Below are 26,814 nucleotides of genomic sequence, written 5' to 3'. Positions count from 1 at the left end.
TTACCTTAAAGCAATTTAGGATACCCAAGACCACCTTTTTCAATATATTGACATTCTTCATAGTATGCACACATTCATCCCAGGCCTCAACCATCAGTCATGTCCTTCTCCTTGGTGAATACTGAAACAAAGTACTCATTAAGGACGTCTTCCACTTAGAACATAGAACCTTACATCGCAGTACAGCCCTTTGGCCCTCGATGTTGCATTGACCGGTGGAACCAATCTGAAGCCCATCTAACCTACACTATTCCATTCTTGTCCATATGTCTATCCAATGACCATTTAAATGTGCTTAAAGTTGGCAAGTCTACTACTATTGCAGGCATTGTATTCCACGCTTCTTCTACTCTCTGAGTAAAGAAACTACCTCTAACATCTGTCCTATATCTATCAACCCATAAGTTAAAGCTATGTCCCCTAGTGCTAACCATTGCTATCTGAGGAAAAAGGCTCTCACTGTCCAAACTATCTAACCCTCTGACTATCTTATATATCTCAATTAAGTCACTTCTCAACCTTCTTCTTTCTAACAAAAAACAGCCTCAAGTCCCTCAGTCTTTCCTCGTAAGACCTTCCCTCCATACCAGGCAACATCCTCGTAAATCTCCTCTGAACCCTTTCCAAAGCTTCCACATAATTCCTATAATATGGTGACCAGAACTGTACGTAATACTCCAACTGCAGCCACACCAGAGTTTTGTACAGCTGCAGTATAATCTCATGGTTCCAAAACTCAATCCGTCTACTAATAAAAGCTAACACACCGTATGCCCTCTTAACAACCCTATCAACCTGGCTGGCAACTTTCAAGGATCTATGTACCTGGGCACTGAGATCTCTGCTTATCTACACTACCAAGAATTTTACCATTAGTCCAGTACTCTGCATTCCTGTTACTCCTTCCAAAGTGAATCACCTCACACTTTTCCGCATTAAACTCCATTTGCCACCTCTCAGCCCAGCTCTGCAGTTTATCTATGTCTCTCTGTAAACGATAACATGCTTCATCAATTTCCACAACTCTACCGACCTTAGTGTCATCTGCAAATTTACTAACCCATCCTTCTATGCCCTCATCCAGATCATTTATAAAAATGACAAACAACAGTGGACCCAAATCAGATCCTTGCAGTATCCCACTAGTAACTGAACTCCAGGATGAATATTTCACATCAAGTACCACCGTCTGTCTTTTTTCAGATTGCCAATTTCTAATTCAAACCGCTAAATCACCCTTAATCCTGTGCTCTGTATCTTATGCAACAGCCAACCGTGGAGAACCTTATCAAAATGCCTTACTGAAATCCATATACACCACATCAACCACGTTATCCTCATCCACCTGTTTGGTCACCTTTTCAAAGAACCCTGAGGTTTGTGAGGCATGTCACAAAACCGTGTTGGACTATCCCGAATCAACTTATTCCTTTCTAGATGATTATAACTGCTATCTCTTATAACTCTTTCCAACACTTTACCCGCAACCGAAGTGAGGCTCACAAGCCTAGAATTTCCAGCAGCTTCCTGTGGCTCCCCGCATAACATCCCTTCTTTGTCTTTGATTGGGCCTACTCTTTCCCTTGCTACCTTCTTTCTTCTTATATATGTATAAAAGCCCTTGGGGTTCTCCTTGAACCTGTTTGCTAAAGACATTTCATGGCCCCTATTAACCTTCCTAATTCTGTGTTTAAATGCCTTCCCAGTTTCTCTATATTCCTCAAAGGCTTCATCAGTTTGTAGATGCCTAGACCTATTGAATGCTTAATTTTTTCTTTTGACGAAGCTTGGAATTTTCCTTGTCATCCATGGTTCCTCAATCCTGCCATTCCTATCCTTCCGTTTTGCGGGGACATGCATGCCCTGTACTTGAATCAACTGGTCATTAAAAGCCTCCCAGGCATGCCAGACGTGGATTTGCTCCCAAGTAACTGTTCCCAATCCACATTCCCCAGTTCATGTCTAATTTGGATGTAATTGACCTCTGCCCAATTAAGAACCCTCACTCGAGGGCCACTTTTGGCCTATCTACTCGACATCGCATGGAATGTGAAGGTCTCCAAGCAACTGAAGGTAAAAGCGCAGGAACGCTGGCTGTGCAGAATTGAGTTAAAAATCACACAACACCAGGTTATAGTCCAACAGGTTTAATTGGAAGCACAGAATCGAGCAGAGTAACTGCCCCGGGAAATAGCAAGCCCCCCAACTTTAATAGCTGAGGGGAATTTGGACAATAAGAAGATGGATGGGTCCGATTTGAACTCTGCGTTAGTGGGTGGCTTTTGAATGAGACAAAGCCTCGCCCACCTACAGGGCTGCCTCAAATATCCCCCCCGAGCTATCAGCTTGAGCGAAGGGTTGGACTGCTGCTTTTCAGTAGAAACAAAAGATTCCCCCCAGAAGAAAAGGGGTGCTGGTTAGACCGGAACTTCTTCAAAGTCCGGTTTGAGAGTGAATGCCAGTACATGGTGTGTTTGTCTCACCATGTCCTCAGGACACATGACGTTCGGACATGTCGATACTGACGTGGGGGCTGTTTTTTAAGAGTGGAGATGCACAAGCAGTGAAAGTCCACCAGGATCTGAGTTGTCGAGTTGAGATCGTGTGGACCAGCATGCTGGGTTTCAATCTGTGTCAGTGCCGAGGAGAGGAAAGACCGCCGCGGAAGATCAGTATGAGGCACCCTCCCTGCATACTCGCACTGTCCCTGTTCCTGCTCTCCTGCTCCTGTGTCTCGCAAGGTACCGGGGTTACTTTCCACCTCTCCGCCTCCTCTTCTCCTTTGTTCTTTTCTAATTATATTTCTGCCAGCATTGTCTTACTTGATTCCATTCAAAGTGTTTTTTTTTCAATTCCTTTAAACTTCAGTCTTTCTATTCTTTTTAAATCGTTTCTACTTTTATTCCGTTACAAAAAAAACACCGTCTATTACCGTTGATTTCACTGTTAAGTTTTAGAGAAAGCCTTTGATTTGTTTATGCAATAAACAACGCGTACCTCGGCATAAGTAGTGGTATTGCTTAACAAGGTGCAATATTGTACAATATCAATGATTAGTACTTAGTTATAACATAAAAGTAGCATGCAAAAAACACACTATTAAACTAACTTATTTGATGTAGTCTTGAAGGAGAGGAAAACAAATCACTGAATTCCAGGAAAGGACCATGTTTCTTTCGGTGTTAAATTTCATTGTTACATGCTTCAAGAGAGAACTACATTTTGTATATTCGTTCTAAATAAAATCTGGTTTATAGTTTTGGTTTCAAATTCATAAAATATAATACTATTTTCGTAAGTCATATTTTTGTGATAACATATTTTTTAAAATCTGTATTTGAGTAGTAAACCTAACACTGGATTTCAACTTGTTTGGTCACCCTGTTTTGCCACTTTACAGACAGATGGAGTACAATGTGGCAACAGGATTCTTCAGGTCAGAGAACTGAAAGTGCAACATTTACTATCTTAATGATAGTAACTATAGACAATATACAGGATCAATAGCCAGAGGCAAATATACAATAATAGTTATAATTCTCAAATCAGCCTTTCAGTATGGTGTACATTCCTTTGTAGTCAGTTTTTCTTTAATGCAAACATATTATAATAGTTCTACTCACAGAAGTAAAATGTTCTCACCTTGAGAATATTATATGTTGTATCCTCAATTCACAATGTTTTCTGAGGACGTTTTTCACATAACTTACAAGAAGGCAAACCCTTAGCTATCTATGGTTAAACAGAAAAAAACCTGATAGTTCTAGTTTGTCTAGCTCACCTATTCCTTGAACTTAATAATCAAAATAAACATGCTAAAAGCCAAATTCACAATCTGTTTTATTATAAGTCACTTATCCAAAGTTTATAGTCTAACGGTAACAATTTTCAGTAACAACATGTTTCTTATTAATTTGATAGATTTCTCCAAAGAATGAATTGCATTAATGCCTATATGAGATTACACTAAATCTCTGTTTCTCCACCTCTCTGCTATTCTCCAAAATTGAATTATAATTTACTTCTTTATCTAAACTCCTTAACAAGTGTCAAGGGTCCTAATGATTCCTGCTTTGATTCAGTGTCATTTTTTGTCTGATTATATATTTTCAAAGTGTTTTCTAATATTTTACCAAACTAGAGGTGCTATAACAAGATGTTATTATTTTTCAAATCAATGCTGGTTAGTATCAAGAAGCAAAAAATGTTTTGGGATAATTTCTCTGACAATATAAAACTGGTGATGGCAAACCAGTCCCCTTATTACATCTCATCTTTTATTTACATTATTGTCATTCGCTATTGGCTGTTTTATCCTATCACACGGAAGCTAAAATTTCTTCATTAATCTTAAAAATAATAATAAAAACTGAGTTAAAAGCAAGTATTCAATTTTGTTGTATCAGTATTGTATGACATTTGTAGTTTCTGGTATATAGGTGGTGTACACAATCTTATGTCTAACTTATTTTGCAGAGGTTCTTGCATCACCCCAACGGTTTCCAGCAGAACAAGAGCTACGTCTGCGGAGTGAGGTAATTGTAGCCAAACTGAATTTGAATGAATCAATGAACCAAACCCAGTTTTATTAATGAAAATGAGGAAGCAAGGGGTTGAAAAATATGTGTTGGGTGGCACACTGCAAGAAGTGAAAACTGTTGATATGGAAGATGTGATTATCTGAAAATTATGTCCTACTGGATTTGCCAGATTTAAGAACCACATCTATAATGCGTTTGTTCACAGTTCTTGGACAATAAACAATGTAGTCCTCCTGTAAATATCACAGATATGCCAACTCCATCAAGCACTTCATGAGTTTTAGCAGCTTTTTAAAAAAATGTAAATGTTTTAAAAAGTAATCATTATTTTGCATTTTAATAAATGTGATTAAGGCACATCTTAAGTATTGAATATTCTGAGAGATCAAGAGAAATACAACAATCAACGTAAATGTAAAAGTTGTACTCTATATATATCCTCCCATTTTGTATTTATCAACATTATATTTACTTAAAGTCAGAGATGTACAGCACAGAAACAGACCCTTGGTTCCAACTTGTCCATGATGAACAGATATCCCAACCTAATCTAGTCCCATCTGCCAGCACCTGGCCAATATCCCTCCAAACCCTTCCTATTCATATACCCATCCAAATGCCTTTTAAATGTTGTAATTGTACCAGCCTCCACCACTTCCTCTGGCAGCTGATTCCACCTTCTGTGTGGAAAAGATGCCCCTTGGTAGGTCCCTTTTATATCTTTCCCCTCTCACCCTAAACCTATGCCCTCTAATTCTGGACTCCCCCACCCCAAGGAAAAGTCTTTGTCTATTTATCCTACCCATTCCCCTCATGATTTTATAAACCTCTATAAGGTCACCCCTCAGCCTCCAACACTCCAGGGAAAACAGCCCCAACCTATTTAGTCCCTCTCTATAGCTCAAATCCTCCAAACCTGGCAACATCCTTGTAAATCTTTTCTGAATCCCTTCAGGTATCACAACATCCGTTCGATAGGAAAGAGACTAGCATTGCATATGGGACGATTCAAAAATCCCACTGACCATCTGCAAATTGAATGAGTAAATACAATTAGTGTACAAATAAAATCCCACATATATTCATTAAAAACATAATAATCACAAGGTAAGTTCTTTTACACCTTCAAGTTAAATAAAATCTATCAAGGTTAGTTCTTTTTTGCGTTTTAACATTCTTTGTATCTCCCGTGGACTTCTTCTATTTTCATAGAGTCATAGAGATTTACAGGACAGATACGGGCCCAACTTGTCAATATATGCTATGTTAAGATCTTTTTGTTATATTGTGTGCAATATATTTATAACCTAACGTTACATAGATCCAAGTAGCTTCATCCTGTTTCTCTTTTAGAAATTCACTGCCTATTTCTTGTTGTAGTGCTTTTGGAATGTTGCTGAGCTGAATTAAGCAAAGTTCTAGTAGAGGCATGCCTTATTTGCCAATGCTAATATCTCAACTATCTCTTTTAGATAGATGACCTGTGTTCTTCCTTTCTTTCTGCAGTTCCTCAGTCACAGGTGAGAACCAATGTGTCAATCCAATCATACTTATAGAAGAGTTAATGAAACTGTTTCTGAGAAATTTTCCCTTTGTTTTTTCAGCCATCCAGTACACTCAAAGAACTGTGTTATATGGCCTTGACAATTCTGGAGCGGCCCCAGGTAGTTATTTCTTTATATCAATGTGGCAGGAATTTTGTGAAATAAAATATAAGGAATTTGAACTTATTGTATATTTACCATTTACCCAATTGATGCTTTTAATTTTAGAAACAAGCAACAAAGAGGTCACTTAAATGGACAATTAGGAAAAATGATTTATATGATTATCCTTCTCTGTCAAAAAGGCTCTACCAAATATCTGCAGATCCAGACCACTACTGTATCCAGTTCTAGAATGTTGTGCCATTGGGAAGATTGTAAAACCATAAGAAATAGGAACAGGAGTAATTCACTTGACCCCTCGAGCTTGCTCTGCCATTAGGTCCATGGTTGTTATGAAATTCCTCACATCCACTTTCCAGGCCCTACTCTGTAACCCTTGATTCCCCTACTGAGCAAGAATCTATCTCAACTGTAATATATACAAAGATTTTGTCCCTACAGCTCTCTGTGGCAAAGGATTCAAAGACTGCCAACACTCAGAGAAGAAATTCCTCCTCATCTCAGTTTTAAATTGGCACCCCTTTATTCTGAGACTACACCCTCTGGTCCTACACTGTTGCAAGAAAAGAAATATCCTCTCAGCATTTAACCTGCCAAGACCCTTAAGGATCCTATATGTTTTATGAGGTCACTGCCCATTCTTCTAAACTCCAATGAGTAGAATCCCAACCTATTTAGCCCTTGCTTATAAGACAATTCCCCATACTGGATATTATCCTATGAACCTTCACTGAACTGCCTCCAATGTAAAGAATCATTCCCTAAATGAGGGGACCAAAACTGCTCACAATATTCCAACTCTTACACTCCAACTCCCTTGAAATAAGGGCTAACATTCCATGAACCTTCCTGGTTACCTGCTGCATCTGGGTGCGAGCTTTCTGTGTTCATGCACAAGTACCCCCAAGTCCCTTTGTGTTGCAGCTTTCTGCAGTTTTCACCAATGAAAAAATACTCTATTCTTGTGTTCTCCCTTGCAAATTTAATTTATTTGAAATCACTAGCTTTTGAAGCGTTGCTTCTTCATCAGGTGGTTAAGTGGCATTTTGAAAGCTATTGATTCCAAATAAACCTGTTGGACTATAACCTGGTGTTGTGCCAAATCTGTGTAAATTGTTTGTAAACTGTCTGTATCCCTCTCATAACCTGCCTTTCCACCTATTTTTGTGCCATTTACAAATTTGGCTACAGTACATTTGCTTCCTTCCTCCAGGTCATTAATATATATTGTAAACAGCTGCAATTCCAGCACTGATCCCTCTGGAACCCCACTGGTTACATTTTGCAAACTGTAAAATAACCCATTATCCCCATTCGCTGTTTCCTGCCCACTAACTAATTCTCTATCCATACAATATACTACTTTGAAGACTATGGGCTCATATGATTTAGCCTTTCGTGAGGTACCTTGTTGAATGCCCTCTGGAAGATCAAATATAAGACATCTACAAGTCCCCCTCTATTCATTTTGGTTGAGAATTACTCAAAAAATTCTAATAAATTCGTCAGACACAATTTCTCTTTCATGAAGCCATGCTGACTCTGCTTGATTAGATTATGATTTTCTGAATGTTCTGCTTTTACTTCCTTAATAATTGATTCCAATACTTTTCCAACAATAGATGTTAGCTAATTGGTCAATTGCCACCCTCCCTTTCTGAATATGAGTATCACATCAGTAGTTTTCCAATCCTTTGTATTTCTCCAGACTCCTGTGAGTTTTGAAAGAATACAGTCAATGAATTTACTATTTTAGGACCCTAGGAGGAAACCATCAGGGGCTCATCTGCCTTTAGCCTCATTAGTTTGCCTAATACTACTTGTTTAGTGATTGTGATGGTACTTAATTCCTCCCCTATATTCTTTAATATTAGTAGGATTTTGAAGTATCTTTCATCATAAAGTTTGTATATTCCTTGCTAGTGTGCCCTCGTATTTTATTTTCTCTGTCTTTATTATCTTCTTTGACTTCCTTTGCTAAATTCTGAATCTCTCCCACTCTTTCCTTTCACCCTTTCAGGAATATACTTTCTCTGGATTCTTGTTATCTCATTTCTGAAGGCTTCCCATTTTTCAGCCGCCCCTTTACCTGTGAACATCTGCCCCCAATTAGCTTTTGAAAGTTCTTGCCTCATACCGTCAAAATTGGCTTAAATCCAATTTAGAGCTTCAACCTTTAGATCTGGTCTATCCTTTTCCATCACTATTTTAAACCTAATAGAATTATGGTCACTGGCCCCAAAGTGCTCCCCCACTGACACCTCAGTCACCTGCCCTGCCTTATTTCCCAAGAGTAGGTCAAGTTTTGCACCGTCTCTAGTAGGTACAGCCATACATATTCTGCCTCACTTGACCTGATTTAACATCCAACAGGCACTTAGCTGGTTGGCAAATGGGTCCTTGGCATCTTAAGGACAGATAGTCCACCTCCAGGAGCTCCAGGACTGAGACTGAAGATCACTGCGGGAGCTCTGGACAAATAGTAGGTGAGAAAGAATTGCTGGGACCAGCTAGAGCAGCCCTGATGGAATGTGGGGCAAGAAATCTTCACATGTGCAGTCCTTGCCACTGGCCACAGTTTTATTTATTGAGCACAAGCCGCAGACTTGCTTTACTGGAGGCTTACCACATTCAGAAATTCAGAAGAGGCAGAATAAACCCTGAAGTGCACCTTTTGGGGCAAAAGGCACACCAGAAATAATTGGTCATGAGTGGAAGTGTGATGGGGTCTCCACTCTTACCTTCCTGCCAAACTATATGATTCCCCCTTCCAGATGTCCTTCAGAGGAACACTACGTTCTGTCATTGTGTCAATGCTAGTGGAGAAATAGCCATCCAAACTCAACCTAACTTTCTGCTTCTGCTATGAAGGGCTGGGGATTTCAGCATTTCCGGGAGACAGTCATAGAATCCCTGCAGTGTGGAAGCAGCCCATTCAGCCCATTGAGTCCACACTGAGCATCCCACCCAGCCCCTTCCCATCCCTGGATCTACCATGGCCAATCCACCTAGCCTGCACTTCCCTGGATACAATGGACAATTTAGCCTGGCTAATCCACCTAACCTACACATCTTTGCACTGTGGGAGGAAACTGGATCAAGTGGAGCAAACTCTACACAGACAGTCACTCAGGTTCCTGGCACTGAGGCAGTAGTGTTAACCATTGGACTATCATGCTGTATATTTTAAGTGTAAAACATATGTTTTAAATGTAATGAAAGTTTCTACTTCTAACACCCTGTCAGGCATTGAGTTCCAGATCCACGATCTTATGACGATGATCACTGCTTAAGTGCCAATTTTATGGTCATAAATTAGACCTCCACAAATTACATATTTCCTCCATCATATGCAGTAAATTTTAAATTTTAAGTAAGTTCCTCTTTAAAACACGACTCCAAGATTTTTGGTCAAAAGTCACACAACACCAGGTTATAGTCTAAGAGGTTTATTTGAAATCACAAGCTTTTGTAATGAAATAAAATTATGCATTAACATGTATACGTTTTTAAAATTTTAATTTGCTTTTATGTTTTTTTTGCTTATATTGTGCTTTAAGATGGAATATGTTTTAGTCGAAAATACCAAAATAATAGATAAGTATTTTGGAACTTTGCTCAGTGTTACTTGACGACAAGGGAGTGCTGGTATTTATACAGAATTTTGCTTAAGCAATCCACCTGTTTCAGTTGTGGTCTATCATGGATTTGGTCATGCAGTGCTATAGAGTCATATAGCATAGAAATAGGCCCTTTGGCCCAACTCATCCATGCCAACCAGGTTTTCTAAACTGAACTTGTTCCATTTGCCTACATATGGTCCATTTCCCTCTAAACCTTTCCAATCCATGCATCCGTCCAAATGTCTGTTGGAACAGTACCTGCCTCTACCACTTCCCCTGGTAGCTCATGCCAAACGTACACCATGTGAAACATTTGCTCCTCAAATCCCTTTCAAATCTTTTCCCTCTCACTTTAAACCTATGCCCTCTTGTTTCAGACTCCCTGCCCTTGAAAAGACTTTGGCTATTCATCCTATCCATGCCACTCATTAATTTATAAACCTATATAAGGTCACCCCTCAGGGAAAATTGTCCCAGCCTATTCAGCCTCTCCTTATAATTCAAGCCTTCCAGTCTCAGTAACATCCTTGCAAATCTTTTCTGTATCTTTTCCAGTTTAATAACATCCTTCCTATAGCAGCATGAACAGAATTGTATGCAGTATTCCAAAAGTAGCCTTACCAATGTCTTGTACAGCTGTAAAACATAGATTCATGCAACACACAAAAGGCCCATCGAGTCTGCACCAATATAGCTACCACGAAAGGTACGCTCACCCCAATTGTCCCATGTCCTTACATGTTGCTACATTCGAAGTGCTCATCCAAATATTTTTTAAAGCTTATTAAGGTTTCCAGCCTACACTACATTCCCAGGCAGTACATTCCAGATTCCCATTGTCTGCTGAGTGAATTTTTTTTTCCAAAATCCCCATTGAATTTCCTGCCCCTTACTCTAAAACTATGCTCTCTTGTGATTGACCCATCATCTAAAGGGAACAGTTGCTTTCTATTTACCCTGTCCATACCTGTCATAATTTTACACAGTTCAATAATGTCTCTCCTCAGTTTTCTCTGCTTTAAAGAAAATAATCCAAGCCTATCTGGTCTCTCATTATAGCTCCAGTTCTCCATCCTAGGCAACATCCTGGTGAACCTTCTTTGTACCCCCTCACGCTTTCACATGTAGTGAGGCGATCAGAAATGCACACAATACTCCAGTTGTGGCCTGACCAAGGCTCTGTACAACTCCAACATTACCTCCTTGCTTGTACACTCAATGCCACAGCTGATGAAACCAAATATCCCATCTGCTGCCTTACCTATCTCATTCATGTGCTCTGCTGACTTCAGGGATCTGCAAATAATTACTGAAAGATCCCTCCGTTCCTCTACGCTACTCAGTATGCTGGCATTTATTAAATAATCCCTCATCTTGTTTCTTCTTCCAAAGTGCATCACCTCACACTTATCATGGTTAAATACTATCTGCCACTGGTCTGCCCATTTGACAAACCTATCTATATCTTCCTGTAAGATATTTCTTCACTATTAACCACTCTACCAATATTGGTGTTGTCTGCAAATTTGCTTAACATTCCCCCCACGTTTTCATTTGTATCATTTGTTAAAAAAACAAACAATAAGGTCCCAGTACTGATCCTTGTGGTACACTGCTGGTTGCTCAAACAGCCTTCTACTACTACCCTTTGTGTCTTATTACTGAGTCAGTTTCTGATCCATCTCGCTAAGTTTCCCTCAATTCCATGTGCTTTAACCTTCTCAATCAGTCTCCCATGTGGAACCTTATCAAAAGCATTGGTAAAATCCATATAAACTACACCAACAAAACTTCCCTCATCCACACACTTGATCATGTTTACGAAATACTCTACCAAATTTGTTAGGCATGACCTCCATCTTACAATCCTTACTTAACTCTTACCTTTCAAAGTGGGTATTAATTCACTGCTTCAGAGTTTTCCCCAATAATTTCTCGACCAGTAATGTGAGACTTAGCAATCTGTAATTTTCTGGTCAATTTCTATCATCCTTCCTGAAAAGTGAAACCATATTACCCTTCCTCAAGTCCTCTGGCACTTCCCCAGTGTCCCAGCTCCTCTATTCAATGCTCTGATTGATGAAGTTAAAAATCACACAACATCAAGTTATAGTCCAACAGGTTTATTTAGAAGTACAAGCTTGCAGAGCGCTGTTCCTTCGTCAGGTGGCTAATATGGTAGGGTCATAGGACGCAGAATTTATAGCAAAAGCCTCCACATCCTGATTGATGAAGGCAAGCATGTCAACTGCCTTTTTCACCACCCTGTTTACTTGTGACCCCACTTGTAAGGAACTATGTATCTGCACTCCTAGGTCTCTCTAACCAAAAAAGAGAAAATGCTGTAAAATCTCAGCAAGTCTGGCAGCATCTGTAACGAGTGAAAAGAGCTGACGTTTCAAGTCTAACTGACACTTTGTCAAAGCTGAGGAGCTTTGCAGATGCTGCCAGACTTGCTGAGATTTTCCAGCATTTTCTCTTTTTTGGTTTCAGATTCCAGCATCTGCAGTAATTTGCTTTTACCCCTAGGTCTGTCTGTTTGACAACACTCCCGGGGCCCTACCATTAATTGTGTAAGTCCTGTCCTGGTTTGGCTCATCAAAATGCAGGTGACGCAATTACAAGCTATGGCAATTTTTTGTTTCCATGCCTATCAAAACTGATTAAATAATGATGAATTGGACTACTCAAAAACAGAACAAGAACCAGTGTGGGGCATTAGAACATAGAACAGTACAGCACAGAACAGGTCCTTCAGCCCACAATGTTGTGCCGACCATTGATTCTCATGTAAGGTAAACCTAATGTCCGAACCCTCAAATTTCTGTGACCATATGCATGTCCAGCAGTCTCTTAAATATCCCAATGACCTCGCTTCCACAACTGCTGCTGGCAACGCATTCCATGCTTCCACAACTCTCTGCGTAAAGAACCCACCTCTGACATCCCCTCTATACTTTCCGCCAAACAGCTTAAAACTATGACCCCTCGTGTTAACAATTTCTGCCCTGGGAAAAAGTCTCTGGCTATCAACTCTATCTATGCCTCTCATTATCTTGTACACCTCAATTAGGTCCCCTCTCTTCCTTCTTTTTTCCAATGAAAAAAGTCTGAGCTCAGTCAACCTCTCTTCATAAGATAAGCCCTCCATTCCAGGCAGCATCCTGGTAAACCTCTTCTGAACCCTCTCCAAAGCATCCACATCTTTCCTATAATAGGCCGACCAGAATTGGACACAGTGCAGTCTAACCAAAGTTTTATAGAGCTGCAACAAGACCTCACGGCTCTTAAACTCAATCCCCCGTTAATGTAAGCCAAAACACCATATGCTTTCTTAACAACCCTCTCCACTTGGGTGGCAATTTTAAGGGATCTATGTACCTGCACACCAAGATCCCGCTGTTCCTCCACACTGCCAAGAATCCTGTCTTTAATCCTGTACTCAACTTTAAAGTTCGACCTTCCAAAATGCATCACTTCACATTTATCCAGGTTGAACTCCATCTGCCACCTCTCAGCCCATCTCTGCATCCTGTCAATGTCACGCTGCAGCCTACAACAGTCCTCTATACTGTCAACAACACCTCCAAACTTTGTGTCATCTGCAAACTTGCTAACCCATCCTTCAATCTCCTCATCCAAGTCATTAATAAAAATTACAAAGAGTAGAGGCCCAAGAACAGAGCCCTGTGGAACACCACTCACCACTGACTTCCAGGCAGAATACTTTCCTTCCACGACCACTCGCTGTCTTCTGTTGACCAGCCAATTCTGTATCCAGACAGCTAAATTTCCCTATATCCCATTCCTCCTGACCTTCTGAACGAGCTTACCATGTGGAACCTTATCAAATGCCTTGCTGAAGTCCATATACCCCACATCCACTGCTCGACCCTCGTCAACTTGTCTACTAACATCCTCAAAGAACTGTTTTTAAATTTTATATCTTCCATTAATAAATTAGTAATGAGAATCTTGTCCAACTTATATATCATTTTGGCTGAATTAATATGCGCCAAGAGTCGTGTTCTTGGATACTATTGAGTATTTCATTTCTGATGCTATGAGTTTCTGATGTCATAGTGTTTATGCATTGTTCAATGTATCCACCGTGTGGCCTCATTCTGTAAATATCTATGAATCTATGAATATATTTGGATTTCTGAAAGGCATTAGTTAAGGCTACATAAGGCTACTTAATAAGATAAGAGCCCATATTTTTGGTGGTGATGTATTAACATGTATAGTGGTTCGGTTTAACTCATAGGCGACACAGAGTAGATAGATAGGGCATTTTTGAGATGACACCTTGTAAATAATGAGTAACACAGGGATCAGTGCTGGGGCCAGAATTATTTACAATTATATTAATGACTTGGATCAGAGAAGTGAATGTAATACTTCAAGTTTGTTGTCATACAAAAATAGGTGGGAAGGCAAGAGGTGAGGACAACACAAAGACTTTACAGAGGGAAATAGATAAGTTAAGTGAGTGGGCAAAACTCAGCAGATGGAATGTAATGTGGGAAAATACAACCTAATGCACTTTGGAAGGAGCTGAAATAATTTAAATGGAGAAAGATTGCAGAAATCTGCAGCACAGAGGGTTGGGGATCCTCATGCATAAATCTCAAAAGGCGAGCATCCAAGTTCAGTAGGTATTAGGGAAAGCAAATGGACTTAAGATGCAGAGAAACAAGTTGAGCTTGAGTGACTTCAGACTGCAACACTAAGATGTTGGCTTTCCACAATATGTGATGGAGTAGAAACTGAGACATTGGCTATCTGATACTGCATTTGTTCACATGAAGTAGGCCATCACTTTGAGAAAAAAAGGATGAAGCTAAAGCTCTGTGCAATGCCCTTTGCCAGGTTCATTCTGATACATCCATGCTTTTTGGTAGCAGAATTTCTGACAGCCCTGTCAAGACACCGCACATTTCTATGTGCAATTCCATCAGGCTTTTCATACAATCTGTCCCATTGAAATCCTCATCTGAGTGTTCAGCAGAAGTTCTCTTGTGCAGTGTCACGTTCCATTGATCTGCCATCTCCATTGCCCTTTTCCTCTAACCTAGCTGCAGGCTACTTGTGTCTCATGATTAAGCTAATACTCATTTCAGCCCTATGCTATCCTCTGAAGTATGAACAATATCTGAGGTGATGGATACAGGTATAAGGTTGAGTGGAGTGTTTCATCACTATTAGTCTCTTCTTCCTCTTTCACTTCTCTCCTGTAACACTTTCTGATCAGCTGGCAGGTTTTGGATACCTGGAGACAGAACAGAGAAGATTTACAAAAATGTTGCTATGGCTTAAAAATTGCAGCAACCAGGAAAGGATGATTTGGCTAGGTCTGTTGACCTTAGAACTGAAGATGTTAACATTCTGACATCTTTCAGCCCATTCCTTGCCCATAGCTTCAGTCAGTGTAGCTACAATGATCTTGAGAATTGTCTCTTCCATTACGCTGAAGATATGCAACTGTTCCTATTTCCCTCCGGTTCGCTACCCCTGCCTTCATACTGCAGTGGAAAGGAGTGTGCATCAGTGAGTACACTGCAGTGGGCTTGGGTCATGTCTCTGTCATGATTAGGTATGATAGGAGATAAGAGATATGGGTGAGCTGAAGCTATGCATATTAGGTATGAGTTATGATTGACAGAGATTGTGACATGGTAGTTCAGTGGTTAGCTGCCACATAGCGCAAGGACCCTCAGGTGACTATCTGTGTGAAGTTTGTACATTCTCCCTGTGTCTGCGGGGTTTCCTCAAGGTGCTCCGGTTTCCTTGCATAGTCCAAAGATGTGCAGATTAAGTGGATTGGCCATGCTAAATTGCCTTAGTGTCTAAGGATGTGCTGGCTGGGTGGATTAGCAATGGTTACAAATATAGAGAGGGGGATGCATCAGAGCGGGCTGTCTTCAGAGGGTCAGTATGGACTCGATGGGCTGAATGGTCTGTGTCCACACTGTAGGGATTCTATGGTTGTTGCTAGGTGAGTGGTGTCGGTGTGGTGAAGTGTACGAGACTAATGTGCAGTTGGTAAGATATGGCATTTGAAGGTGTATTGACTGACCTTGATTACTTGCGTGAAGTTCATTGAAATTTCAGCATTGCCATTACCCCTAAGGGCAACATTGCTGACATTGCCTTCTCAGAGTTGGTTTGGTGGATCTCCTGCCTCCCTGTGGAGATAAGACCTCACTTTTTCTATTGATACACAGCACTAATACTTACAGTAGTATGTAAAAGAATCTTGGAACCTCCTCCCTGCCACAATGGGCCATTGTCATCTCTTTTCCAGCTCCAAGTCATTGGTGTGATGAACTCCAGCATTTGCTGCAGCCAAAACTTACCATCACTCATTGCATGCTTTGGACAGGCTGGATGTTACAAAGATAGATATGAATACATAACCACAGAGTCTACCTGCTGCTTACTTTGGAATGTCAGGGAGTGGTTACCTGCATCCATTTTCAAGCCTTGTCCAATCTTTCTACCTATGTATTACTTTCTACTATATTGTTTGATAGATTATAAATTTAAGTATAACTAGTGGTCCAACATTAATACCAGGCAATCTATTTACAGGATTCACAAGACAAGGGCGAAAACAAAAGGGTAAGCATTATAAATTGCAGACTTTAAAACAGAGTATGTATATATGAGGAGTCTTAAGTAATTGATATATTTGACGATAAAATACTTCTCCATTTTTTTGTGCAGTTCTTATTTCATTATTCTAAGACCCATGACACAGGCAACTCTAATTTTATGGTAAGTGATGTGGAGGACGTCTTAAACTGCCTGGTAAGATTGTGTTAAAGCCTAACTTTCACTCCACTCCAGACATTAACTTCCAAGTTAGTGATCATTAACCATACCACCAAGGCTTAAGGTTATTATTTTTCTGTTTATTGCAGAAGCTATTGTCACTACATTATTACAGCTTTGCTGGCTCAATCGGTGAGAGGAGATTTGATATTGCTTTTTAGAATTCCTAGCTGTAATTCCATAAGAACATAACATTAACTCAGCATTCTGCAGCCTCTGAAGATGCTAGCTTTTAATTTCTTCATCACGATAATGAATATTGAATGTGGGAACACATATAATTAAAACATCAGAAACTAATTATACTCAGACAAGCCTAGAGACCTTTTTTTTATTATTTTTCTTAAGGCAATAGTCTTGTGACAACACTTATCATAATGAAGTCCAGCTACTCTACTTCAGAGACTGCCTTGGTCCCAGTGGTGGCTACTGCTTGAATTTGGTGCTGTTGGGACTGCTGGCTAACAGCCCACTGAGCATTAAATAGCTGCAGGTAGCTCATATTTGCAGGGATAGATTCCCTGACAAATCTTCAGAGGGAAGTATGGGAAATCCTGTCATCTGAAAAGTCTGACAATGTGTGTTTATAAGATTCAGAAACATTCTCTCACTTTGCAAATGTCAGGAATATAAAATGAGTCATATCACATTTGCTTCTTCTGACTTGAATTTAGGAACTTACAAGCATATATCAACCTCTAAATGTTGTCAGGGTTTGTATTATTACAGTAATTAATTATTGTAGCATAGAGGCAAGAGGTGAGAAATTGGGCTCATTATAACTGTTTTTTGATTGCTACATGTGACGGTCAAGCTCAGACATGATGCTGCTGGCACAGTCACAGATCTATAGGATCATGTTGGACATCCTTGCCATGATGACAAGAGTCTGAGCTTCCACTTCAGCATCCAGTCATAAGTTAACTGCTGCAATGTGATGACGCATACAGCATCAGCATTTATCCCCAAGTGTGCGAATTGCGTTGGTTACCATTTCAGTGTTGATAAAAATGGAATTTAAGTTGAGTGCAAAACTCTGTTCTAAGTTGATAATGGAACACACCTTGATAGTGATTGTAAGATTTTTGTCCAGTTTCCTCATGTATCACCTACTTTTTGGTCCATACCCATCAACATTATACTGCAGATTGCCTCATCAATGTTCATATCTGAGTCTTCTGCAGTAGAAGTTGTTTGCAGCATGATACTCCAGAACCTGCACTGACTCCTCTGGCTGTCTATGGCTAGTGTATGATCACATGTTGATCTGTTCCTATGTTCTATTCAGATACATTTAGTGTCAATATCTGAGCTAGTACCTGTGAGCACAAAATGTCTATGATGCAGTGGAGAGATGAAGAAGGAGTGGGAATAGGAAAGAATTATGTGTGAGGAATTATATACGAGAAAACCAGCAATGATGGTTTTAGCCCTGCCATTGTCCATTCCCTAATTATTGGGCATTCTATTAATACTTGGCATCATCACTTCCATTGTTGGGTTAGGATCCGCACGAGCACTTATTCCCTCCGGTTAGATCCTGCTGCTTCCAGCAGTGTGTGACCTTTTGCTCTGAAAGAGAGCAAAGTGTATGTAGAGTCACTGTTATTGTTGAACAGCTGGTAGTAATTGTAATCTGTGAGAAGTGGGTGTGAAGTTTATAGCAATGCTAAATGTGTGAGGATGATCTAAACTAATGTCAATTATGATGGATAGAAAGAATTAGCAAGTGAGTGGTGGGGCTGGCGTGATTTGATCAGTAACTAACACTAATGATGCAGTTGGCGGGGTATGACATTAAAATTGACTTTAAACCTATGGCATTGTCACAATATTAGTCCCCTGCTGAAGTGTCCAGTTACTGAATAACATGGTTATTCTGGCTGAATGCTGAGGTCATGGTAATGACCAGGTAGCTCAAAGGTTTGTACTGCAAATGTTGCAACTAACAGCATGAATGAATTGTGCATTGTGATTCCCATGTTTGTTTTCAGGAAGTATCCAAGTTAACCTAAGATGCAATTGTGCTTAATTCTAATTAATTTCATGATAGTAATGTCTTCTCCATTATTGTCAATGATGACAGATTATGGTTCGTCACCAATTTATGTATTTTGTGAATTCAGTTCTCATGAAGAATTATCACACTGACCTGGCATCAAGCTAGTAAATCTTCTCTGAATGACCTCCAATGCATTTACATCTATTCTTAAATAAGGAGACCAAAAATGCACACAGTATTCAAAGTATGGTCTCACTAATGCCCTATTTAGCTGAGTATGCCATCCTTACTTTTATGTTCAATACCTCTCATGATAAAGGATAACTTTCCATTCATCATTGTAATTACTTTCCAACTTGCTAAATTACTAAATTTATGCGACTCATGCACCAGAACAATTAGATCCCTGTACACATTGTTCTCCATTTAAGTAAGTCTCTCAAATGTCTGACTGGCTTTAAATATTTATGGTTCACTTGACCATCTAAGAGCACATCTCAGGACATGGTATTTCCTTGGCAACTCAACTGGTCCACTGCAGGCAGCATAATACCCAATTGGGTAGTATGTAATGTGTTCATAGAGCAGGCTTCTATATATATCTTTTGCCTTTTTCAGTCTGATAGGGGCAGGACAAATATCAAATAAGCATCTGAAAAATGTTGCATGATGACTTAGAAACCCTCTTCTATTCAACTGTGGCACAGTCCTCAGAGCTGTCAAATAGCTTCTAGTTAGCATGTTCCCAGGGCAGGAGAGATTATATAATTTTTCCATGTCTTGAAGCGAATATATTCTCCTTTATTCAAGATTTGTAAAGCATACGTCAGCATTGAAGTAAACAAGGTACTAAACAAAAACAAAATGCAGTTACTGGAAATTTGAACTAAAAATGGAACATATTGTCAGTAGTTAGCAGGTCAGGTAAAATCTATAGAAGAAAAAGCAAAGTTAACTTTTCAGTTTAAAGAGATTTCGTCAAAACCGTAAAAAGTTAGAGCTGCAACAGATTTTTTTTAAAGCACTAAAACAGGGAAGGGCAAGGGGTTGGGGAGAAGGCAAACAACAAAGGTACAGTATCCTATAGGGTTTAATGTATAAGATATCAAATGATAAAAGGGATGATGGTGCAAGTTAATGGACAAGTAAATGCATAAAAGATGTGTCCACAGGAAGCATAATGATAATGTCAGCAACATCACAAACAGTTGTGCAATAAAATGGGAAATGTGGTGATGATCTGAAATGTTTTGAACTGAGTTTTGAATCTGGAAAACTGTAAAGAGCCTAAACATAAAAAGAAGGGTGTTGTTACTTGAGTCTGCTCTTAGCTTCACTGAAATATTGTAAAAGTTTGAGGACAGAGAGGTCAGAATTGGAGTGGAGTGGAGAATTAAACTGGTAGGTGACTACAAGATGGTTGTTATGCATGCAGACTAAACAGACGTGTTCCACAGAATGAATACCCAACCTGTATTTGTCTCCCAGTGTATAGGAAACTGCATTGTGAGTAGCAAATACAATACACTAAACTGGAAGAAGTACAATTCTTTGATTAAAAACAAAATACTGCACATGCTGGAAATCTGAAACAAACAGAGAAAGCTGAAGAAACTCAGCAGATCTGATGACACCTGTGGAGAGAGAAACAGAGTTAATGCTTCAAGTCCAGTATGACTGTTCTTCAGAACTGAGTTTCTCCAGCATTCTCTGTGATAGTTACAAGTCCTTGGTATTTTACCTGAAAGAATTTTCTGGGGCTGTGTGCAGTGAGAAGGGATGAAGTAAAACAGCAGTTATTTAATCTCTTGTGTTTGTTCAGGGAGGGACTGTGAGAATGAAGATGTGGTGTGAGGTGATTGAAGCATGGATCAGGGTGTTTGAAAGAAACTTTAAACAGATGATATGAGTCTTTTCTACTTCAGTCTTTCAAAAATCAATCAAAGAATATTAAATTTTTGGTATTGCATTCTCATTGTATGTGTCACTTTAAAAGAAATCTCTGCTGCTCATCAGTAACAGATTTATAATCTGCAGGAAATTTTTATGCAAGTGACTTTTCAGCAAGAATCATTTCAGCCTGTCTGTTCTGTTTTGTTCCACATCATGTCGACATGGTTTTCTTTGAAAATGTACTGTTGTGTCACATGATCAGTTGATCATTGTTCCTCATATGTCCTTGTTCATGTCCTCTCAGTCCTCTGTCCTGCATCCTTTGCTGCAACTTGTCCCTGAGCTTCATGAGAGAAGAATGAAGAAAGGCAGAGGTGATGTACGTAATTCTTTAGTAATCCTGCCAGCACTGTCTTGTGACATTAACCGTTGTTTTTGTTTTTACAAGGAGAGATGGTCGTTTGGGCCAATGAACAGCTATAAGTGTGAATAGGTTGACATCAAATGATGAAGCCATTGTCGGTGGTTTCTACTTTTGTGAATTCAGCCAAACTAGTGTTTGCCCTACATTTGTCATTTGCAAGGTTTAAGGAGACCAATAGTCAATTTTCAAATTTTGTGCTTAAAAATTGTTCAGTGTTTTCTAACTTTAAGATCATGGCTATTCTTCAACCTTACTTCCATACACTTATTAAAAATGAACTCTAGGCTATGGCTAAACTCCAATTAGTACATCCATGTGTAGGTAGTTCTTTATGAGTTAAATGATTTGATAGTACTAAACTTATGAAGTGGAGTGTTAAGCATGATAGGACTCTCTGTGGGAAATTGTATGGGAAAGTTCAGGACTGCTGTATCTGATCTTCCAACTATCAGTTTAAGTAGGCGAGAAGCTAGAGGTTGCATATGGCTACAATTTCCTACCCAGTATTCTCTGTCAGCGTCACACCTCCCTGAAAAGGATCCAATCGGGTACTATATTTTTTACTATCGATAGATATACATCAATACATCAAGAAAGATTCTTCAAATTTCTCTAAGCTGAGATATTACTTAGATGAATCTGTGAACGGAATAAATATGTGATATCAACATTGCTTTCTCTCAATGAAAGTCTTTTCAATATCCTAAGGTTGTAAAAGGCATTAGATAAATGCAAGTTTATTCTATTACAATAAATGGATGAGACTTATGTAACTTAGTGAGATGTGACAGTTAAGTACATTTAATGACTGCTTTTACGACAGTTAAGAATTAAGATGGTGTAATTGATTAATTCCTTCAAATCCCTATTATGTGCAGACATATTTTACAATCTTCTGCATTTTGGGACACTACAGATTAATATATTGATAATGGATAAGTACAGAGTAATACACTATTAAATTATTCTTTGTCTGACCTATATTAAAATTCTCACACACCATTAAAGTGCTGACTCACTTGACTGCCAAAGCACATTACTGCTGCATTAAATGCTTCATTTTAAAAGTACTTTGTAGAAAATCCAATTAGACCTTTTGTTTAGAAAATGTTGCAACTAAACTGTGACATTCCTATATTAAACACTTACAAACAGAAAGAATTTGAGATTTGAATTTTCCAGCCTTTCATAACTATTTCCATGACTAGATACTAAAGCTAGACCCCAATCATCGAGGATATAATATCTACCTTATGGGGTATCGGTTACATGGATCTCAAGATAATATCAAATTAAGACTGAACATTAATAATAAGGACCTTGTTGTAATCTTTTTCTCAATAACTTCCTGCTTGTCACTATTGGTAACAATCAATGGATAAGTTCTAATCATCAACATTGGTGCAGATTGTTACTTTCATATATTTCACAGGATAAACTACAGTGCCATTTTAACCATTGTCTGGAAAAAGTGCAACTGACTAGAAATACATATCTCATTCATATTATCGATTAATTCAATTCTTTTTGTTCTTGTTTTAGGAAGAATTTCAAGGACCAGGTGGAATTCAAAGTCGAGGTTTTTTTATGTTTAGGGTATGTGCAACAATCTGTAAACTCACATAACAATTCTGCAAACCTCTCAGCATTTGCATCCAAACTTAGATACATTAAATGGCTAGGATATGCTCAGTGGGGGACTTGGATTGGAATGGGGCATGGGCTGAAAACAAGGTTATGATGCAGCAACATAACTGTTAATTCATTGAACTTTCATTGAAAAGAAATTGATCAATAACATGTGATCAAAGTATCTGTACAATAGGTTTTCTGATAATTCTGCTATTAAAGTTCTTTTGATTGGCATAATTCATCAAAGTTTGAGCTTAATGGTGTATATTAATGGGCTTGATGTAAGTTTGCTCACTGAGCTGGAAGGTTTGTTTTCAGATGTTTCGTCACCATGCTAGGTAGCATCATCAGTGAGCCTCTGGTGAAGCACTGGTGGTATGGCCCGCTTTTTATGTATGTGTTTAGGTTTCCTTGGGTTGGTGACATCATTCCCTATGGTGATGTCATTTCCTGTTCATTGACTACAGTTCAGCCTTCAACACTATTATCCCCTCGAGACTGATTACTAAACTTACTGATCTCGAACTAAGCCGCACACTCTGCAACTGATCCTCAGTTTCCAGACCTACAGGCCACATTCAGTGAAGATTGGGGACAATATTTCATCCTCATTAACACTCAACACTGGGGTGCATACTCAGCCCCCTACTGTACTCACTGTATACCCATGACTGCATCGACAAATACCAGTTGAATGCCATTTACAAGTTTGCTGAAGACACCAAAATAGTCAGTCGAATCTCAGATGGCAATGAAGCAGACTACAGACATGAGGTGGAAGACCTGGAAAAATGGTGCACTGAGAACAACCTAGCTCTCAATGCTGGCAAAGCCAAGGAACCCATTATTGACTTTCGGTGGGATGTTACTCATGCCCCCTGGCACATTAACAGCACAGCAGTGGAACGAGTGGAGAGAGTGTCAAGCTCCTGGAGTGGTCATCCACAACAAGCTTTCTTGGACTCCTCATATGGACACACTGGTTACAAAGGCCAAACAATGTCTCTGCTTCCTCAAGCAGCTAAGGAAATTTGGCATGATGGCGAATATCTTTGCCAACTTTTATAGGTTCGCCATCGAGAACATTCTGTCTGGATATATCACTACTTGGTACGGCAACTGTACCATTCAAGGTCGGAGACAGTTACAGAGTGGTGAACTCAGCCCAGTCAAACGCAAAGGCCAACCTCCCATCTCTTGAATCCATCTACCAGGCCCGTTGTCAAGGAAAAGCAGCCAGCATTCTCAAAGATCCATTCCACCCTGGCAAATGTTTTTCTACCACCTCTACCATCGAGGCGAAGGTACAGAAGCCTGAACACATGCACCAGCCGGTTTTAAAACAGTGTCTACCCTACTGTTAGAATACTGAATGGACTCACAAACTCTTAACATTCGCCCGTACCTGTTTTTGTTTTTGCCACAGTTTACTGATTATTTACTTATCTATGCTACTTAACTATGTGATCTGCCTGTATTGCTCTCAAGACAAAGCTTTTCACTGTGCCTCAGTGCACGTGACAATAAATTCAATTCAATTTTTCTCAGCGGGTGGTAAATGGATCCAAGATTTTTGATAGAGTTCGGTTGGAATGCCATGCTTCAAGGAATTCTCATGCGCGTCTCTGTTTGGCTTGTCCAAGGATGGATGTGTTGTCCCAGTCGAAGTGGTATCCTTCCTCAACGGTATATAAAATACTAGTGAGAGTGGCTCGTGTCTTTTTATGGCTAGTTGATGTTCATGTATCCTGGTGGCTAGTTTTCTGCCTGTTTGTCCAATGTAGTGTTTGTTACAGTTCTTGCAAGGTATTTTGTAAATGACATTAGTTTTGCTTGTTGTCTGTGTAGGGTCTTTCAAGTTCATTAGCTGCTGTTTTAGTGTGTTAGTGGGTATGTGGACTACCATTATGCCATCTGATACCTGAAAAAGTCATCTTAGTGAGAGGATTAAATTATAACTTCCAGGATGTAGACAAGAAAGATTTCTTAGCAACAATAGAAACAACACTGAAAGACAACAAACTCACAGAAGAAATCCAGGATACCATCAGACAGACAATCACACCAACATTAAGCAGGAAAAAGGAGGGAAACATATTCAATACACAAGAAAGGAAAGACAAACTAAAGAATGATAAAAAACATTGTTATCCTACCTGCAGACATAGGATGCTTGACAGTCATTTTAAATCAAAGAGACTACATTTAGAAAGCAAAGGCACTGCTTGCAAATACCAACACTTCCCAACAAGTGATATAGATCCAACCCCACAACTGGATAACCGAATCACAGCCCTGCTCAAAAAACTTCATAAGTCTGGAGAAATAAATAAAACTGACTTCCAAAAAGTGAAACCAGATGGATCCAACACACCACTCTTCTATGGATTGCCCAAAATTCACAAACCAGGAGCCCCCTCAGACCCATAGTCTCGCCACCCAGAACACCAACTTACAGATTAACCAAAGAGCTATACCACACACTAAAACACTTAGGAGAAGACTCATGCCACTCCATCCACACCACCCATGAATTTCTGAAGACCATCAAAGACAGCAAAGTAGAAGAGAATGAAATAATGATCTCCTTTGACGTAACAGCCCTATTCACATCCATCAACATCAATCTGGCCAAGGAAACACTGGCTACACTATTAGAAAAACCAAAGACATAGACACCAAACACCACCAGCTTCATCAGCAATGACAATATCATCAAGTTAGTGGACCTATGCCTTACCACCCACTTCATCTTTAACAACAAAACCTACAGACAAACCAACAGAACATCCATGGGATTTCCAATATCATGGTTCTTAGCAGAGGCAGTTAATGCAGAGATTCGAACAAGCAGCTCTGCCAACCATTCAACCCAACCTTTGGGTCCGCTACGTGGATAACACCTTTGTCATCACTAAACAAAACAAATTAGAGGAAATCTTCAAGACCATCAACAATACCCTTACTGGCATAAAATTCACTAAAGAGGAGGAAAACAACAACAAACTGCCATTCCTAGATGTTGCACTACAGCAAACATCCAATGAGGAACTTAAAACCAGCGTCTACAGGAAAACAACACATATCAAAGCAATCATCCTAAATCCACAAACAAAGCTGCATTAGAACATTATTTCAACAAGCCACCACACACTGCAGCACAGAGGAACTACACTGAGCAGAGGAATATCATCTATACAGTGTATTCAAAAAGAACGGGTACCCAATGAACACAGTCTGCCGATTTCTCAGCAACAATCTGAAACAAGCAGACAAAACGATTCCAGAAACCTAGGCCACTGTATCCTACATCAAAACCATCTCGGAAATGACTGCCAGATTACTCAGGCCTCTTGGCATCATGGTAACCCACAAATCCACCAACACTCTAAAGCAGCAGCTAATGAACTTGAAAGACCCTATACAGGCAACAAGCAAAACTAATGTCATTTACAAAATATGCAAGAACTGCAAGAACTGTAACAAACACTACATTGGACAAACAGGCAGAAAACTAGCTACCAGGTTACATGAACATCAACTAGCCACAAAAAGACATGAGCCACTGTCACTAGTAACTTTCACACGCAGGTGAGGAAGGATACCACTTTGACTGGGACAACACATCCATCCTCAGACAAGCCAAACAGAGACATGCATGAAAATTCCTAGAACCATGGCATTCAACAAACACATTGACTTCGATCCCATTTACCACCACCTGAGAAAAATAGCAGGAAATGACATCACCAACCCAAGGAAACCTAAACACATAAATAAAAAGCGGGCCATACCACCAGTACTTCACCGGAGGCTCATTGGTCATGTTACCCCGTATGATGACGAAATGTCTGAAAACAAATCTTCCAGCTCAGTGAGCAAACTTATATCCAGAACCTCAACCTGAACTACAAATCTTCTCAAAACTCATTAATGTCTCTTAATACAGATTATTAGTGTTGAGTCTGACTGTCTTTGACTAACACTATGACAGGCAATCTCAGGGGCCCTATGGTTACAGTTTCAAAAGCTCAATTTTCCATAGATAATTCATTATTCGTTTTATATACTTTCTCTAGCCACGCAACGGAAGAAGATCATCTAGTTTTCGCTAACAGGTACTTTTCTTCAAATCAGTAGTCTAATCTCACGTGTTAGAATGATAGTTACAAAGTGATCATTTGAATCATTTACA

General features: G+C 39.5%; 1 protein-coding gene across 2 annotated transcripts in view; it reads left to right on the top strand.

The window, feature by feature from the left end:
• The first annotated feature begins 2,609 nt into the window (after positions 1 to 2,609).
• nmu (neuromedin U) overlaps positions 2,610 to 26,814 on the top strand; it is a 32,461-nt gene continuing 8,256 nt past the window's right edge. The window contains exons 1-9 of one of the 2 annotated variants that reach the window (XM_043701676.2): positions 2,610 to 2,741; positions 4,477 to 4,535; positions 6,014 to 6,061; positions 6,146 to 6,205; positions 16,426 to 16,455; positions 16,561 to 16,611; positions 20,868 to 20,942; positions 22,530 to 22,583; positions 26,699 to 26,737. In XM_043701676.2, coding sequence (XP_043557611.2) covers positions 2,615 to 2,741; positions 4,477 to 4,535; positions 6,014 to 6,061; positions 6,146 to 6,205; positions 16,426 to 16,455; positions 16,561 to 16,611; positions 20,868 to 20,942; positions 22,530 to 22,583; positions 26,699 to 26,734 — 540 coding nt within the window. In that variant the 5' untranslated portion in view covers positions 2,610 to 2,614 and the 3' untranslated portion in view covers positions 26,735 to 26,737. The remainder of the gene's footprint in view (positions 2,742 to 4,476; positions 4,536 to 6,013; positions 6,062 to 6,145; positions 6,206 to 16,425; positions 16,456 to 16,560; positions 16,612 to 20,867; positions 20,943 to 22,529; positions 22,584 to 26,698; positions 26,738 to 26,814) is intronic. The other variant, XM_043701696.2, reaches the window with a different exon arrangement.

This window comes from Chiloscyllium plagiosum, unplaced genomic scaffold, assembly GCF_037043375.1.
Source record: "Chiloscyllium plagiosum isolate Xiang-an unplaced genomic scaffold, Cpla_swu_hap1 HiC_scaffold_1, whole genome shotgun sequence".
NCBI lineage: Eukaryota > Metazoa > Chordata > Chondrichthyes > Orectolobiformes > Hemiscylliidae > Chiloscyllium > Chiloscyllium plagiosum.
This window is presented reverse-complemented; position numbering and strand designations above follow the sequence as displayed.